This window comes from Staurois parvus, unplaced genomic scaffold (assembly GCF_062004578.1).
Source record: "Staurois parvus isolate SC_StPar_1 unplaced genomic scaffold, SC_StPar_1.0 ptg000878l, whole genome shotgun sequence".
Taxonomy (NCBI): Eukaryota; Metazoa; Chordata; class Amphibia; order Anura; family Ranidae; genus Staurois; species Staurois parvus.
This window is the reverse complement of record NW_028318674.1, coordinates 79,211-96,953: the sequence shown is the minus strand read 5'-3', so window position 1 is coordinate 96,953 and position 17,743 is coordinate 79,211. Positions and strand designations below refer to the sequence as shown.

At 46.7% G+C, this 17,743-nt stretch overlaps 1 protein-coding gene across 1 annotated transcript; it reads right to left on the bottom strand.

Moving 5' to 3' along the window:
• Positions 1 to 15,297: 15,297 nt before the first annotated feature.
• Positions 15,298 to 17,297, bottom strand: LOC149443062 (uncharacterized). The gene is made up of 6 exons (XM_089655947.1): positions 17,291 to 17,297; positions 16,338 to 16,474; positions 16,128 to 16,251; positions 15,914 to 16,011; positions 15,628 to 15,834; positions 15,298 to 15,465 (listed from the first exon to the last, which is right to left on the bottom strand). Exons 3-6 carry the CDS (start codon positions 16,210 to 16,212, stop codon positions 15,313 to 15,315), a joined length of 543 nt encoding a protein of 180 aa, XP_089512073.1. The 5' UTR covers positions 16,213 to 16,251; positions 16,338 to 16,474; positions 17,291 to 17,297; the 3' UTR covers positions 15,298 to 15,312.
• Between the last annotated feature and the right edge of the window lie 446 nt (positions 17,298 to 17,743).

The following is a 17,743-nucleotide window of genomic DNA, read 5'->3' as shown; positions in this document are numbered from 1 at the left end:
TGCTTTGTGTGATAGTTATAGCGTCTACAAACTATGGTATAGATAATGGAATTTACACCTTTTTGTTGCTATACAGCGCTGCGCTAGTTTAACTGACAATTGCGCGGTCATGCAATATGGTACATAAATGAAATTTACATCCTTTTGAGCTTTCTTTCAGTGGTATTTGATCACCTGTGCGATTTTTATTTGTGGTGCTATAAACAAAAAAGTTTTGGAAAAAAAAAACATTTTCTCATTTCCATCATAAAAATATTCAAAAATACTAAAATATTCTGCTCCATGTTTTTGGTTAAAAATAATCCCAATAAGTGTATATTGATTGCTTTGTGTGATAGTTATAGCGTCTACAAACTATGGGAGAGATAATGGAATTTACACAGCTTTTACTTTCTGTCTGCCCATCACATTTCTTGAGGTGCTAACATAACAGGATAGTACAAACACCCCCAAATGACCCCTTTTCAGAAAGTAGACACCCTAAGCTATCTGCTGAGAGACATATTGAGTCCATGGAAGATTTTTTTTTTTTTCCACAAGTTTTTGGAAAATGACAAAAACATTTTTTTTAATCCAAAGTTGTCATTTAAATTATTTATTTCTCGCACAAGCCATGGGTATATGTGGAATTACACCCCAAAATACATTCTGCTACTTCTACCGAGTATGGGGATACCACGTGTGTGAGACTTTTTGGGAGCCTAGCCACATACAGGATCCTGAAATCCAATGACCACTTTGAAAACCTGAAGGTGCGTAACTTCCTCATTTCACTTCCTGACTATCACAGTTTCGAAGGCTCTGAAATGCCAGGATAGCACCAAACCCCCCCCAAATGACCCATTTTTGGAAAGTAGACACCCCAAGGAATTTGATAAGAGGCATGGTGAGTATTTTGCAGTTCTATTTTTTTCTCAAGGTTTTGATATAAAAAAAAGAAGACAAAATATGTTTTTGTTTTTTTCTTCAATTTTCAAAAACTTGTGGCAACAAACGAGATCTGCACCATGCTTCTTATCAAATTCCTTGGGGTGTCTACTTTCCAAAAAGGGATCATTTGGGGGGGTTGGTGCTATCCTGGCATTTCAGGGCCTCAGAAACTGTGATAGGTAGTCAGGAAGTGTCAGGAAGTCTGCAACAAGCTCACCTCCATCCATGACCTCTTTGTCTCCCGCTTCCTTAACCTCCTAGCAATCACCGAAACCTGGGTCCAAGCAACAGACTCTGCCTCCACCGCAGCACTCTCCTATGGAGGTCTCATCTGGACCCACTCACCCAGACCCAGTGGTTGGAAAGGTGTTGGGGTTGGTCTGCTCCTGTCACCACTGAGCACCTTCCAGGTTCTCCCTAACCCTCCCTCCCTTTCCTTTAAGACCCACTGCATCCAGCTATTCTCTCCGATCTCTCTGAGGATTGCAGTGATCTATCGGCCTCCTGGACCCATGCCCTGCTTTCTTGATTACTTTGCTGCCTGGCTACCCTACTTTCTCTCCTCTGAACTACCCACTATCATTCTTAGGGATTTCAACATCCCTATCAACATCAATAACCCGGCTACATCCCAACTCTTCCACATTACCTCATCTTTTGCACTAGCACAGTGTATACAGTCCACCACTCACTCTGTTGGGAATACTCTTGACCTTGTCTTCTCTCACCTTTGCACTCCCTGCAACCTCACAAATGCCCCCTTTCCTCCCTCCGATCACAACCTCATCACCTTCTCCGTCTCCTCGTTCTCAAACACCTATCCCTCTAAATGGCAAAGTTACCAACAGAAACCTCCGGAACTGGAACCCTGCTCCCTTCCACTCTGCAACTGACCAACTTTACGACAGCATCCATCCCCTGTCATGCCCTGACCTGGCCACTACTGTCTACCACAACTCACTTTCAGCTGCTCTAGACTCAGTCGCACCCCCAACATCACGAAGCATTAGGCCCCAACCGCTACAACCCTGGCAGACCGACCATACCAGAAACCTCAAACGACATAGTTGTGCGCTGGAGCGACTATGGCGTAAAACCAAATCCCAACAAGCGTTCACCTGCTATAAATCTGCCTTCTTAACGTACGCTTCCTCCCTTCACGCTGCCAAACAAGCCTACTTTATTACCTTCATTAATACCTTCTCCTCCAGTCCTTGCCGGCTCTTCTCCACTTTTAACTCTCTACTTTCTCCACCTCCACCCAGTACCTCACTTACCGCCCATGAGATTGCCAACCACTTCAAAAACAAGATTGATGCAATTCGTAGGGACTTCGCCACAGCTCAGACACCCACCCCACTTAGCATTCCTCACACAATAACCCCCTCAACACTTTGCTCCCTTGACCTCACTACTACCGAAGAGGTCACTAAGATTATCTCTGAAGCCCACCTCAGCACCTGCCCCCTGGACCCTGTCCCCTCACAACTACTACGGTCACCCTCCTCTTCCATCCTATGCTCCCTCACTCACATCTTCAATCTTTCCCTCTTCACCGGTACCTTCCCCTCCCCTCTAAAGCATGTGCACATCACTCCCATACTTAAGAAACCCTCTGTCAGGAATGGACTTGCCAATAGTGGTGGGACTCACCTGCCTTGTGGGCTGCAGTACCAGGGCTGGCCAGCGGGTGCTCTCGACAGCCAGAGGTTCACTTTGGCAATTAGCCATCACCTGGGGCTGATTGCAGGTGGTGTATTTAAGGGATGGCCAGACCTGCAGTCTGTGCCTTGGTGTGTGTTTTTCCATGGGCCCCTGTATCTTGTAACCTGCATTCCTGTTCCTGTTCCTGCCTGACTTGTTGCCGACCCTGCCTGATCCTGACTTCTGCTGACTTCTGTTTGATCCCTGGCTTGTGACCCTGACCATTCTCTGCCTGACCCCCTGTACCTACCTGTCCGTTAGTTGCTGTACCCGGCTCGTGACCTGACTACTCTCCGCCTGCTCCTCCTGTACCTACCTGCCCGTTAGTTATCGACCCGGCCTGCCTGACTACGTTGTGCTCTATATGTGTATGTACCTGTGTATCTATATCAGTTTAGGTTTGGGTTTGTTTCACCTTGTTGTATGTATTTGTGTTAGCTTGGGGTTTGGTGCACTGCGTTTATATTTGTATTGTTAGTCTTAATAAATTGTCTTATTTATACCATATCTGAAGCTTGCGTTTCCCTGTGTCAGTCCACACACTTGTGGTCACACCCGCATCCCTGACACCCTCCCTGGAACCCACCGACCTGAACAACTTTAGACCCATCTCCCTACTTCCATTTACCTCTAAACTCCTAGAACGCTTAGTCTACAATCACCTGAGCTCCTCCCACCTCACTGACAACAACCTTCTTGACTCTTTACAGTCCGGCTTCCGCCCCCTACACTCCACCGAAACTGCCCTACTCAAACTCACCAATGACCTACTAACCGCCAAAACCAATGGCCACTATACTATACTCCTACCACTTGACCTCTCTGCGGCTTTTGACACGGTTGACCACCCCCTCCTTCTCAAAAAATAACTGCACTCTCTTGGCCTCAGAGACTCCCCTCTCTCCTGGTTCTCCTCTTATCTATCACAGCGCTCCTTCAGTGTTACCTCTAACGCTGCCTCCTCCTCTTCACTCCCTCTCTCTGTTGGGGTCCCTCAAGGTTCTGTCCTCGGACCCCTTCTCTTCTCCATCTACACCTCCTCCCTTGGCCAATTGATAAACTCCCATGGCTTCAACTACCATCTCTATGCCGACGACACACAAATCTATCTTTCTACCCCTCACCTCACCCCTTCAGTCTCCAATCGCATCACCAGCCTACTAAGTGACATATCGGCATGGATGTCACTCCACTTCCTCAAACTCAACCTTTCCAAAACTGAGCTCCTAGTATTACCCCCAGCCTGTGCCCCCCCTGACTTCTCCATCAAGATCAACAACACTATCATCAGTCCCACCCCTCACGGCAGGGTACTAGGTGTCATCCTAGACTCCAATCTGTCCTTTCAGCCCCAGGTCCAATCGCTGACAAACTCATGTAGACTTCACCGCCGCAACATCTCCAAGATACGCCCGTTCCTAACCTCGGAAACCACTAAGCAACTTATTCCCTCGTTATATCTCGCCTTGACTATTGTAACTCCCTCCTCATTGGCCGACCTCATCGCAGGCTATCCCCACTACATTCCATCATGAATGCTGCTGCCAGACTCATTCACCTTACTAAGCGCTCTGTATCTGCCACCCCTCTCTGCCAATCCCTCCACTGGCTTCCAATTGCTCAGCGGATAAAATTCAAAACACTAACACTGACGTATAAAGCCGTTCATAACACTGCCCCTAACTACATCACCGACCTTGTCTCTAAATACCACCCAAACCGTACTCTCCGCTCCTCACAAGACCTCCTACTCTCTAGCTCCCTTGTCTCCTCCTCCCATGCTCGTCTCCAGGATTTCTCAAGGGCTTCACCCATCCTCTGGAACTCCCTACCCCAAACTATCAGGCTATCATCAACTATGAAAACCCATCTCTTCAGGGAAGCCTGCACCGACCCCAGCTAATATTGGAATCCACTACTCTTCCTACCTCTCCATCCCCCTCAGCTAATTACCTCTTGTACCGCTATCCTCTCCCTCCTAGATTGTAAGCTCCAAGGATCAGGGCCCTCTAATCCCTCTTGTATTGAACTGTATTGTTACTGTACTGTCTCCCTCCATTATGTAAAGTGCTGAGCAAGCTGTCGGCGCTATATAAGTCCTGTATAATAATAATAATCATATTAATGAGGAAATAAAGCCCTTTAAAAGCCTGAAGGTGCTTATTGGATTTTGAGGTCCTGTACTTGGCTAGACTGCCAAACTGTCTCTCACATGTGGTACCCCCATACTCAGGAGAAGTAGCAGAATGTATTTTGGGGAGTAATTCCACATATACCCATGGCATGTGTGAGCAATAAATCATTTAAGTGACAATTTTGTGTAAAGAAAAAAAAATTTTTTTTTGTCAAACACCCTAGTGAATAAAATGGTGGGTGCTGCAATTTTTTTATGTCACAATGTACTCACGCAGTGATTTTTCAAACATTTTTTTTTAAATACAGTTTTTTTTTACTTTTATTGCACAAAAACACAATATATTGTCCAATTATTTGGTAAAATATAAACGTGGTTGATATGCCGAGTAAATAGATACCAAACATGACATGCTTTAAAACTGTGCATGCCCCATGCAATGGCGACAAACTGCATACGTTTTTAATATCCATAGCCAACGATTTAAAAGCCTTTACAAGCTACCATTTTAGATTTACAGAGGAGGTCTGGTGTTAGAATTACTGCCCTTCATCTGACGTTCGTGGCGATACCTCACATGAATGGTGCAACTGCTGTTTCCACACTGGCACAGGGTCACTGCTCACGAACGCAGGTGCCCGAGGGGGTACTTTTTTTGTAAGTTATTTCGATTTTTTAAATTATTTTTACACTGTCCCTTTCATTTTTTTGATCACTTTCAATGCTATCACAGGGAATGCAAATATCCCCTATAACTGCATTGTCATATATTCTTTTTTGAGAAATCTGGGGTCTATCAGACTCTGGATCTCTCCTCTGCCCTTACATTATCTAATCTCATCAAAATCGGTGTGATCAGATGCTTTCCCAATTTACAAATGGTTCTGTTTATATCCAGCAAAGCTGAAGTGATGAAATGCTCGTAGCTTCCGAATTCTTAGACTATAGAGATGATTGGCACCATTCCGTTCTCCAATCAGCTCTATGGTCAGCTGGCAGAAACACTGACTGCATTCTCAGGTTCCCCCTGATGGCACAGGACTTCCCAAGAAGGTCGTGGAAGGCAGCGGGGGAGGGGTGGGCATCATCTCCTGCTGCTTGTTAAAGAAATCCTGCAGCTAATTAGACACTAGGATTGCTTTTACATGAAAGCCAATCGCTGGCTGAAAAAAATGATACCAGGATAAGGCCTGCAGCTGTAGGCATCATCCTGGTATAACCATTCAAAGTACAGTGATGTACCAGTACGTCGCTGGTCCTTGTTGGGTATATACAGTCAGGTCCATAAATATTGGGACATCGACACAATTCTAACATTTTTGGCTCTATACACCACCACAATGGATTTGAAATTAAACGAACAAGATGTGCCTTAACTGCAGACTGCCAGCTTTAATTTGAGGGTATTTACATCCAAATCAGGTGAACGGTGTAGGAATTACATATCATCATTGCCAGAAGGTTTGCTGTGTCTCCCAACACAGTCTCAAGAGCATGGAGGAGATTCCAGGAGACAGGCAGTTCCTCTAGGAGGGCTGGACAGGGCCATAGAAGGTCCTTAACCCATCAGCAGGACCGGTATCTGCTTCTTTGTGCAAGGAGGAACAGGATGAGCCCTGCCAGAGACCTACAAAATGACCTCCAGCAGGCGTGAATATCTCTGACCAAACAATCAGAAACAGACTTCATGAGGGTGGATTGAGGGCCCGACGTCCTCTAGTGGGTCCTATGCTCCCTGCTCAGCACCATAGAGCTGGATTGACATTTGCCATTGAACACCAGAATTGGCAGGTCCACCAGCGGCGCCCTGTGCTTTTCACAGATGAGAGCAGGTTCCCCCTGAGCACATGTGACAGACATGAAATGAAGTCTGGAGAATCCGTGAAGAAAGTTATGCTGCCCATAACATTGTTCAGCATGACTGTTTTGGTGGTGGGTCAGTGATGGTCTGGGGGGGCATATCCATGGAGGGACGCACAGACCTCTACAGGCTACACAATGGCCCCCTGACTGCTATTAGGCCATTGTCAGACCCTACGCTGGTGCAGTGGGTCCTGTTTTCCTCCTGGTGCAGACAATGCCTGGCCTCATGTGGTGAGAGTATGCAGGCAGTTCCTGGAGGATGAAGGAATTGACACCATTGAATGGCCACCAAACCTAAATCCAATAGAACACCTCTGGGATGTCATGTTTCGGTCCATCCGACGCCGCCAGGTTGCACCTCAGACTGTCCAGGAGCTCAGTGATGCCCTGGTCCAGATCTGGGAGGAAATCCCGCAGGACACCATCCGTGGTCTCATTAGGAACCTCCCCCGACGTTGTTAGGCATGCATACAAGCACGTGGGGGCCATACAAACTACTGAGTATCATTTTGAGTTGCAATTAAATTTCAGCACAATGGACTCGCCTGCTGCATCATTTTTTCACCTTGATTTTCATGGTGTCTGAATTCAGTCCTCTGTAGATCAATCATTTTCATTTCCTTCAAACGATGGGGCATCCTTACATTGCCCTGTCCATATCAGTATACATATTCAGCAAGAGAGTTTTCCCCATTGAGATCTGATGGGTTTTCAAAGTGTTCCTTTCATTTTTTGAGCAGTGTGTGTGTGTGTGTGTATATATATAGCCAAAAGTATTGTATTGGCCCCACTCTCATGTGATTCAGGTGGTCCAATCCCCTCCATGGACACAGGTATATACAATCAAGCCCCTAGGCATGCAGATGGCTTCTACAAACATTGGTGAAAGAATGGGTCGCTCTCAGGAGCTCAGTGACTCCAAGCGTGGTCCCGTGATAGGTGGTCACCTGGGCAATAAGTCCATCCGTGACATTTCCTGGCTACTAAATATTCCACGCTCAACTGTTAGTGGGATTATAACAAAGTGGAAGCAACTGGGAACAACAGCAACTCAGCCACCAAGTGGTAGGCCACGTCACATGACAGGGCGGGGTCAGCGCATGCTGAAGCACACAGTGCGCAGAAGTCACCAACTGTCTGCAGAGTCAATAGCTAAAGACCTCCAAACTTGGTGTGGCCTTCAGATGAGCCCAACACCAGTGTGTAGAGAGCTTCATGGAATGGGTTTCCATGGCCGAGCAGCTGCATCCAAGCCTTCCATCACCAAGTGCTCCAGGCCCCAGCAGTGCACACCCCCATATTAATATGACACGTGTACTGGTGGTCCCATCAGAACCCTCCAGGCCCCAGCAGTGCACACTCCCAGATTAATACAACACATGTACTGGTGGTCCAATCAGAACCCTCCAGGCCCCAGCAGTGCACACCCCCATATTAATATGACACATGTACTGGTGGTCCAATCAGAACACTCCAGGCCCCAGCAGTGCACACCCCCAGATTAATACAACACATGTATTGGTGGTCCAATTAGAACTCTCCAGGCCCCAGCACTGCACACCCCCAGATTTATATGACACATGTACTGGTGGTCCAATCAGAACCCTCCAGGCCCCAGCAGTGCACACCCCCAGATTAATATGACACGTGTATTGGTGACCCAATCAGAACCCTCCAGGCCCCAGCAGTGCACACCCCCAGATTTATATGACACGTGTACTGGTGGTCCAATCAGAACCCTCCAGACCCCAGCAGTGAACACCCCCAGATTTATATGACATGTGTACTGGTGGTCCAATCAGAACCCTCCAGGCCCCAGCAGTGCCCCCAGCCCTGAATTCTCTCCAATGGAAATCTCCAGTGAAATCTCCTCTCATCAATTACTAGCCGGATTCCCTCTATTACCTCCTGTATGTACAAAACTCCCCCAAATCTCTCCCCTCCTCACCATCCACTAGAAATTGGAGGAATTGTTTCTTCTTCCTGAAATCCAGACCTAGAGAGGAATAGAAAAGATCCAACAAACCCCACAAAGTCTTTTTATAGAGATTTATTCCATCAAATCCAAACTATTCTACACATATTTATTCCATGGAATATGAAGAGATTTTTCTATCAATAATCCCATCAAATCTGCGTGTTTATTGGACTTTATTCCCAGCAATAATCAATCAGGAATCCATGCCAGCAATCATCAGATCAATAGGAATGTTTCCAATATCCAGTGATCACGGTTTGATCCTCCAACATCACCAGTGCACAGAATGATAAATCTATCCCATGAAATGGATCTTATTGATTGGTTGATGTCATTGATTGATCTATTGATTCCCTTCTATGATAGAATAGATTGATTTCTCCATGTATTGATCATCCTCTCCATATATCTCTTCACCTTGTCTAACATCATACAAATCCTGAATGCTATAAATCTCAGTCCTGTCCATGAATTGTATGTGACTCGGGTCTTTATAATACCATATACTGGACTGTTACTTCATTCCCTATTTTTATATCGTCTTCTTACACCTGTCCTGATGAAGTGACACTTTGAAGCCATGAAACGCGTTGATGGTGTATTTTACATTCACTTGTCCAGTAAACTCCGACCTTCTGAAGAAAACATTTCAGTTTCCTCCTTTACTATGGGCTCCTCTGCTGACCTCACCCTCATTTTTTCTTGGGGTGAAAGTTCTCCACCGGGATCCAAATCCTGCTTAGTATATGATGATCCGGAATTCCCCCAAAATTACCAAAACTTTATTCTCCAGGGCCTCTAATAATAGATGTTTGGGGGTTTATCTCATCTTCAGGCCCAAAATCTGCATTTTCCCATGTGTGCAAAATCATGCAGAAACAGCTCTGGCAGTGAGAGGGTTAATGTGGGCTAGATGGGATCACTCTGCTGGGGTCACACTGTACACATTAGAGCGCCCCCTAGCTGCAGCCTGGTAATAACATTGCTGGGAGGTCTATTCACTGCTACATACTTCCCACCTTTATAGAAACATATAAATGGTTAGCACTTCCTCCTAGAAGAACTGGCGTTGTTGGTTTGAATCCCAACCACTGCCATACCTGGCTGGAGTTTGCATGTTCTCCCTGTGCCTGCATGGGTTTCCTCCAGGTACCTGCATGGGTAAAGACAATCTAGGAGGTTATTTGGCTCCTGTCTATATTGGCCCCTAGTATGTGTATGTATGAATGTTAGGGACCTTAGACTGTAGGCTCCTCGGGGGCGGGGACTGATGGGTAATAAATCTGTAAATTGATGGCCCTATATAAGTAGCTGTAATCATCTAGGAGTCTGTTCATAAAACAATTGCACAGCAATACACCCGGTGAATGTGCCTGTCATTCCCTCTGTGTGAATGGGATGGGGGGAGTAGAGGGAGTAGGCTCTGTGCTGGGCGGGGTGAATGGTTTCCATGGATATAAAATGGAGAATACCACATTTGGCAATAAGATGGTTCTAATTTCTATGATACTTAGCGCCATCTAAAGGCCAGAAAAGTATGGCATTTATTTATTGACTTTGTAAAATCATCCTTGCCCCCTAGGTGGATGCTGCACCCATCCCCCGCCGGCTCCAAGTGTGAGAACTCAGCGATCACGTGATTGCTGACCATGAGTTCTCATAGCCGTTCTGAGCAGAGAGTGGTGACTGTCAGTCACCGCTCTCTGCCCTGCCCCCCCCCCCCACAATCACTGGACTGTGGAGGGGGAGGGTGCGGCTGGTCCAGACTCTGATGTTGGGATCTTTCCCCAGCCTGGACCGGCTAAGTGACATCAGCTGACAGCGGGCCTCACCTGAAAACGGGTCACAGGAGTTCAGAATGAACTGCACTCCTCTGATCCACAGGAGAAGTGCAGACAAAAGAGCTTTGCCTGAACTTCTCCCTCAAAGAATATGTTCCTCCAACATGTCCTATTCCTGATCTGTGCCGGCTGTCCCATGTCCTGGTATGAAGACGTCTCCTCTTCTCTCTGTATTGCTTCCTTTGTGTGAGATCCCCGGTGATCCTGCCAGTCCCTCTGATTTCCTATTAAAACTGACCATACTGGGCATGAGAGCTCAGCATGGTCAGTTCTCTAACTGTGCTGGGAGCTAAGCCTGCTCTCCTCCAATCATCAGACTTGTCCTGACATCCCCCTCCCTGTGCAGCCATTCACTGAGAAGACCAGTGAACTGAAGACAACTGACAAAGGAAACCAAGGGCTCTATTTATAGAACATTCATTGGACCAATGAGACAATCATTCCTCCAGCTGTGACAACATCCGGCCATATGTTAAGTAACACAGTGATTTCCTAGGATCGCCGGCTCCATCTAGTGGCCACAATGAGGTGATTTTTCTGAAATATCTCCATCAGTAAAAGAAGCCCAATATGATATTATGGCCACTAGATGGAGCCAATGATCATAGGAAATAAAATATGGCCAAAACTCCTCCCAGATGGAGAATTCCGGTCACATCCGTTTAACATTGTTCTCCATAGACCTCCAAGTGTTTGTGAAATCTCCCACCACAAAATGTACTCAGCCAATCACAGGGCAGGACTCCAGTTTTATTCTTCTCCTGCCATCAATGGCCAACCCGGTCCCACACTTCATCCATGTCTTTGGGGACCTCTGATCTCCTTATGAACTGTTTCTTCCATGATGAAGATCAGCCATGGAGTATATCTGAGGTGTATATCAGGGTGTGCTTCTTCCCCACATGAGAGCTGGGATGTCCAGCAACATTCATCTAGAAGACATTTCCCGCACTCAAGGCACCAATACACCTCCAGGGTTGTGTGGGACCCCTGATGTACAGGAAGACAGGACTTCAGTGAGGAACATTTCCCTCACTCAGGAAAGGAAAGTACCTTCTCCCCCGTGTGAGATCTCTGATGCTTGTAAAGTTTAGACTTGTCTGAAAAACATTTCCCGCACTCAGAAAAGGAATACGGCTTTTCCTCTGTGTGAGATTTATGATGTGTGTAAAGATTGGACTTCTGTGAAAAACATTTCCCACACTCAGGACAGGAAAACGGCTTCTCCCCTGTGTGATATCTTTGATGTGTGTGCAGACTGGACGTCTGTGAAAAACATTTCCCACACTCAGGACAGGAATATGGCTTCTCCCCTGTGTGAGATCTCTCATGGGTGTGAAGACTGGACTTGTCTGAAAAATATTTCCCACACTCAGGACAGGAAAATGGCTTCTCCCCCGTGTGAGATCTCTGATGTTTATAAAGTTGGTACGTCTGTGAAAAACATTTCCCACACTCAGGACAAAAATATGGCTTCTCCCCCGTGTGAGAACTCTGATGTCTGACAAGTTTTGATTTTTCTACAAAACATTTCCCGCACTCAGGACAGGAATATGGCTTCTCCCCCGTGTGAGATCTCTGATGTATGGAAAGATTGTCCTTCTTTGAAAAACATTTCCCGCACTCAGGACAGGAATACGGCTTCTCCCCCGTGTGAGATCTTTTATGCAGATTAACAAGGGATTTAGAACGGAAACATTTCCCGCACACAGAACAGGAATGCGGCTTTTCTCCTGCATGAGACCTCTGATGTATTATAAGTTTAGATTTTTCTACAAAACATTTTACGCACTCAGAACAGGAATATGGCTTCTCCCCCGTATGAGATCTTTTATGCACATTAAGACTAGATTTAGAACAGAAATCCATCCTGCACTCAGGACAGCAATACAGCTTCTCACCTGTATGAAATCGCTGATGTCTATAAAGATTGGACGTCTGTGAAAAACATTTCCCGCACTCAGGACAGGAATACGGCTTCTCTCCTGTATGAGATCGCTGATGTGTGTAAAGATTGGACTTCCTTGAAAAACATTTCCAGCACTCAGAACAGGAATATGGCTTCTCCCCCGTGTGAGACCTTTTATGCACATTAAGTTTGGATTTATAACGGAAACCCTTCCCGCACTCAGTACAGGAGAAGCTCTTCCCTGTTGGAAGGCCGGCCCGGTCCCGCACAGTCTGAGGTTCCTCAGGATACGAGGAATCCGATGGTCCATCTACACTGGGTGGTGCCGGATGGACATTGGAGGGAGCCGGGTTTTCTCCTGGACTATACTGTGTGATGTCCTCATCTTCTACTTTCCAGTCTGGAGACAAAGTGAGACAATCCTCGGAGGTTTTCCTCATCTCCCGGCCATGGACTAAAATACAAAGACAAAGAGGATTACTAGACAGGAGCTGATTGGTTCCCCCAAACCAGGACTCCGCCCACATCAGGCAGCTTGGTCTCTGAGGAGCTTACAATTCCACCCTCAAGGGAACTAGGAAATGGCTCCTCTGATCTCCTACCAGGTCATTTCTTTATTCATGGACCTTAGTCACAGAGTGAGGAAACAACCAGAACTGTCTTTTATAGGAGGGACAGTGATGAGGGGATTATAGGACGAGGGTCCCCACCCCCTCTATCACTCATTGCCATCTTCTCAATGTTTTCCTATGTTAATATATAACAGTGGGTAGATAGAGAGCAGAAGTCAGGAGTATGTAATGTATAAAATGGAGTATATAGTGCAGGGGTCAGGAGTATGTAATGTAATCCTGCTGGAGCGTAAAACCAAATCCCACCAAGCATTCACCCGATATAAATCTGCTTTTCTAACATACAATTCCTCCCTTCAAACTGCCAAACAAGCCTACTTTGTCCTTCTTATTAATATCTTCTCTTCGAGTCCTCGTCGGCTCTTCTCTACCTTTAACTCTCTACTTTCTCTGCCCCCACCGCCACCCAGTCACTGCCCATGAGATTGCACACCACTTCCAAAACAAGATCGACGCAATTCGTAGGGACATCGCCACTACACAGACACCCACCCCACTTAGTATCCCTCACACCATACCTCCCTCAACACTGTCCTCCGTTGACCTCACTACCACTGAAGAGGTCCTAAAGGTCTTCTCAGAAGCCCATCTCACCACCCGCCCTCTGGATCCTGTCCCCTCACAACTCCTTTGGTCCCCCTCCTCTTCCATCCTATGCTCCCTCACTCACATCTTCAATCTCTCCCTCTCTACTGGTTCCTTCCCCTCCCCTCTAAAGCATGCGTACATCACTCCCATACTTAAGAAACCTCCTAGACCCCACCAACCTGAACAACTTAAGACCCATCTCCCTGCTGCCATTTACCTCTAAACTCCTAGAACGCTTAGTCTACAATCGCCTGAGCTCCCACCTCACCGACAACAACCTTCACCCTTTACAGTCTGGCTTTCACTCACTACACTCCACTGAAACTGCCCTACTAAACCTCACTAATGATCTACTAACTGCTAAAACCAATGGCCACTATTCAATACTCCTACTACTCGACCTCTCTGCAGCTTTTGACACGGTTGACCACCCCCTCCTCCTCAAAAAACTACACTCTTTTGGCCTCAGCAACTCCGCTCTCTCCTGCTTCTCCTCCTACCTATCCCAACGCTCCTTTAGTGTTACCTATAACTCTGGCTCCTCCTCTTCACTCCCTCTCTGCCAATCCCTCCACTGGCCTCCATTCAGTGTCCTCCACCCGTTTCTGCCAATCCCTCCACTGGCCTCCATTCAGTGTCCTCCACCCCTCTCTGCCAATCCCTCCACTGGCCTCCACTCAGTGTTGTCCACCCCTCTCTGCCAATCCCTCCATTGGCTCCCAGTTGCCCAACGGATAAAATTCAAAACTCTGACAATGACATATAAAGCCATCCACAACTCTGCCCCAATTTTCATAACTGATCTAATCTCTAGATATCACCAAAACTGTACTCTCTGCTCCTCGCAAGACCTCCTATGCTCTAGCTCCCTTGTCTCCTCCTCCCATGCTCGTCTCCAGGACTTCTCCAGGGCGTCACCCATCCTCTGGAACTCCCTACCCCAATCTATCAGATTATCACCTACTCTACTTGCCTTTCGGCGTTCACTAAAAACCTTTCTCTTCAGGGAAGCCTATCCCGCCCTCTGCTAATTCTGGTATCCTCTACTCTTCCAATCACTCCATCCCCCACAGTGACTACCTACTGTACCACTCACCCCTCCCTCCTAGATTGTAAGCTCCAAGGAGCAGGACCCTCTAATCCCTCTTGTATTGAACTGTATTGTTGCTGTATTGTCTCCCACTATAATGTAAAACGCTGACCAAACCATTGGCGCCATAAATCCTGTATAATAATAATAATAATGTACAACATACAGTATATAGTGCAGGGGTCAGGACTCATAATATTGTTATTCAGTAATTTAAGGTCCTTAAAGGGTTGCTTGCCTCCCCTCTCCTGAGACTGCACTCAGTGACTTGGGTCTGAGACACTACAGACATATCCCTCCACCCGGCACAGCCAGCAGATAACAGAGAAGGTCCCCTGGAAGAGTCAGGCACAAGGCAGGAGACCCCAGTCACATGTCCTGGGTGCCTACATTATGCAATGCTTAGAGTAAAAACCAACATTTTGCTGCCAGCTGAACCCCAGAACCTCCATAAATCCAGTCTAGAGACATAAATTGTGTCTGCAGCACAGAGAAGGAAGATTATCCGAGAGAAATCCAGGAATACAGGACGGGGAACACAGCTCAGGAAAGTGACCAGGGGATTACAGGCTGATATCACCCAGTCCCCGCCCTACTCTGGACCAATCAGTGAGCAGTATGGGTGGAGGAATGGATTTAGTGTTCATGACCCACCTGTGCTGATCTCTGTAGGAGTGTCCTCCTCTATAAATGTCCCCGTTATTCCATCCTCCTCCATAGACTGCTGATCATCCCTCACATACGCCTCTTCTTCTTCTGCTTTCACCTCAACTTTTATATCTATCAGATCTTCACTCTAAAACAAGAGACAGATCAGCAATAACATCTGTAAGACATAAGCTTTAATATTGTGACATCAATTAAAACTTTCATATCATCTATATAATATATTAATTCACAGAAAATATCAACACATCACCTTTACAAGTCCATGTTCTAGATTCTCCATCCCACCAACCTTGTAATAGTGAGGGATGGTGTGACCTTCCTGCGTGGAATCCCGGGAATACAGAGGACGGGGACATCTCTCTGGTGGGTTCCTGGTATTAGGTGGCTCCATCATATCCTTGTGTCCTTCTGAAAACTCCTCCATCACTCCATACTCCTCATCCTCCTCTTTATACTCTTCTTTACCATCAATATTATCATCCCCGAGGATTCCACTCTGAAAGATATAATAAAACATTCATTGTAACAAACATGCTGTGTATAAATCACAACTACCAATAATTGTCATCATCTACCTGATGATGGTGAGGGATGGTGTGACCTTCCTGTGTGGAATCCCGGGAATACAGAGGACGGGGACATCTCTCTGGTGGGTTCCCATGACTGGATCCATCTGTAGGAAACACACACACTGACTGAATCCATTGTTTCTATGTGTTTATCAGATGATGGGGGATCTAGGTGGATCCTCCGTACTGCTCTCTCCTTTACAATAAAGTCTCCTCTTACCCGGTGATGTGAGGGGCGGCTGATTGTCCATCATGACGTCCTTGTAGAGATCCTTGTGTCCTTCTAAATACTCCCACTCCTCCATGGAGAAATAGACAGTGACACCCTGACACCTTATAGGAACCTGACACACACAATGATACAGTCACCATCCAGACACATCCCTTGTCTGTTACTGGAGAATATCCCAGAATTCCCGGCACCGCTCACCTCTCCTGTCAGCAGCTCAGTGATCTCTCTGGTGACTTCTAGAATCTTCTTCTTCTTTCTCTCTTCTATCAGGGAGGGAGGTGGAGGCAATGTGATGTCATATGATCTCCAGACTTCACAGGAGGAAAACTCTACATCTGAACACAAATAGTCACATCAAATGATATTCCCAGAATCCTCCTCACCTCTCCATTCAGGTCTCCATTTTATTAAAGCCCCACTTCAGGCTGAGGTATAATTCCCCCCACAGGACCCCCACACTACACAGGGTATAGGCTTGTTGCAGCATTCTGATGTCATTACATACAACGCAGGACCAACAGTCCCACTTTACATGTGAGGATACCAAGGGACCCCCACATCCTAAGAGCATCAGAAAAAAGCCAGATGGAGGGACATTGGGAGGAGGAGCTGTGAGGTCAGTGTGATGTCATAGGATTCTCTGACTCTGGTTGGAGGGACATTGGGAGGAGGAGCTGTGAGGTCAGTGTGATGTCATAGGATTCTCTGACTCTGGATGGAGGGACATTGGGAGGAGGAGCTGTGAGGTCAGTGTGATGTCATAGGATTCTCTGACTCTGGATGGAGGGACATTGGGAGGAGGAGCTGCAAGGTCAGTATGATGTCATAGATTTCTCCATTCCCCGCCACTTATAAAAGTGATATAATCCATTAGTATAGACTGATGAGGTGAGAAGGTGACACCTCTCCACAATGAGGAGAATGTTCCGGCCCCGGAAGTGGGGGAATGTTCTGCCCCTGAAGGGGTTAATCTGGGTTCCCACACTATATATGTGTGTATTATCATCTGCTGGAGAAAAAAGACGTCACAGTGACTATGGAGGAAGAGGACGGACATGACTATGGAGGAAGAGGACGGACATGACTATGGAGGAAGAGGATGGACATGATGGGGGGTTACTGGGTGTAAATAGGAAATAACATCTTATTACCTCCTCTGCTGCCACTTCCAGCAACGTCTTCTCTCTGCTTCCTCCCAACTCAGCTCTCACCCGGAACTGCCTGCCTGTACCTGACATCACTTCCTGTCTGTACCTGACATCACTTCCTGTCTTCCATAGAGACTTCCTGTCTGGGTAGAAGTGAGATCCCCACCTTGTGGAGCTCAGAGGAACTGCAGCCCCGAGAAGCGTCTGGTAGTGTGGCCCCGGCCTTGTGCTGGGTGTGTATGGACTGTAGATCCTTGTGTAGAGGAGGAAATGACTCCTATCTGTGACTGCTGTAACCTGCTGACTGGCATCTCCTGTGAAATCTGACACTTGCACTGGATACACACAAGGCAGTCAGGGATTTCAGCCCCTCCCTTCTCCTCTCAGACTGTAACACAGAGAGAGCCAATCAGAAGATGTATTAAAGGAGCCAATGACAGGGACTTTCTCAAGCAG

Bases quoted from the DNA above. Each gene is read 5' to 3' on its own strand.
- LOC149443062 (XM_089655947.1), bottom strand. From the start codon at position 16,212: ATGGAGGAGTGGGAGTATTTAGAAGGACACAAGGATCTCTACAAGGAC. The intron at 16,012-16,127 runs GTAAGAGGAGAC...TGTTTCCTACAG, and splicing joins GCCGCCCCTCACATCACCGG to ATGGATCCAGTCATGGGAAC. The intron at 15,835-15,913 runs GTAGATGATGAC...TATATCTTTCAG, and splicing joins CCATCCCTCACCATCATCAG to AGTGGAATCCTCGGGGATGA.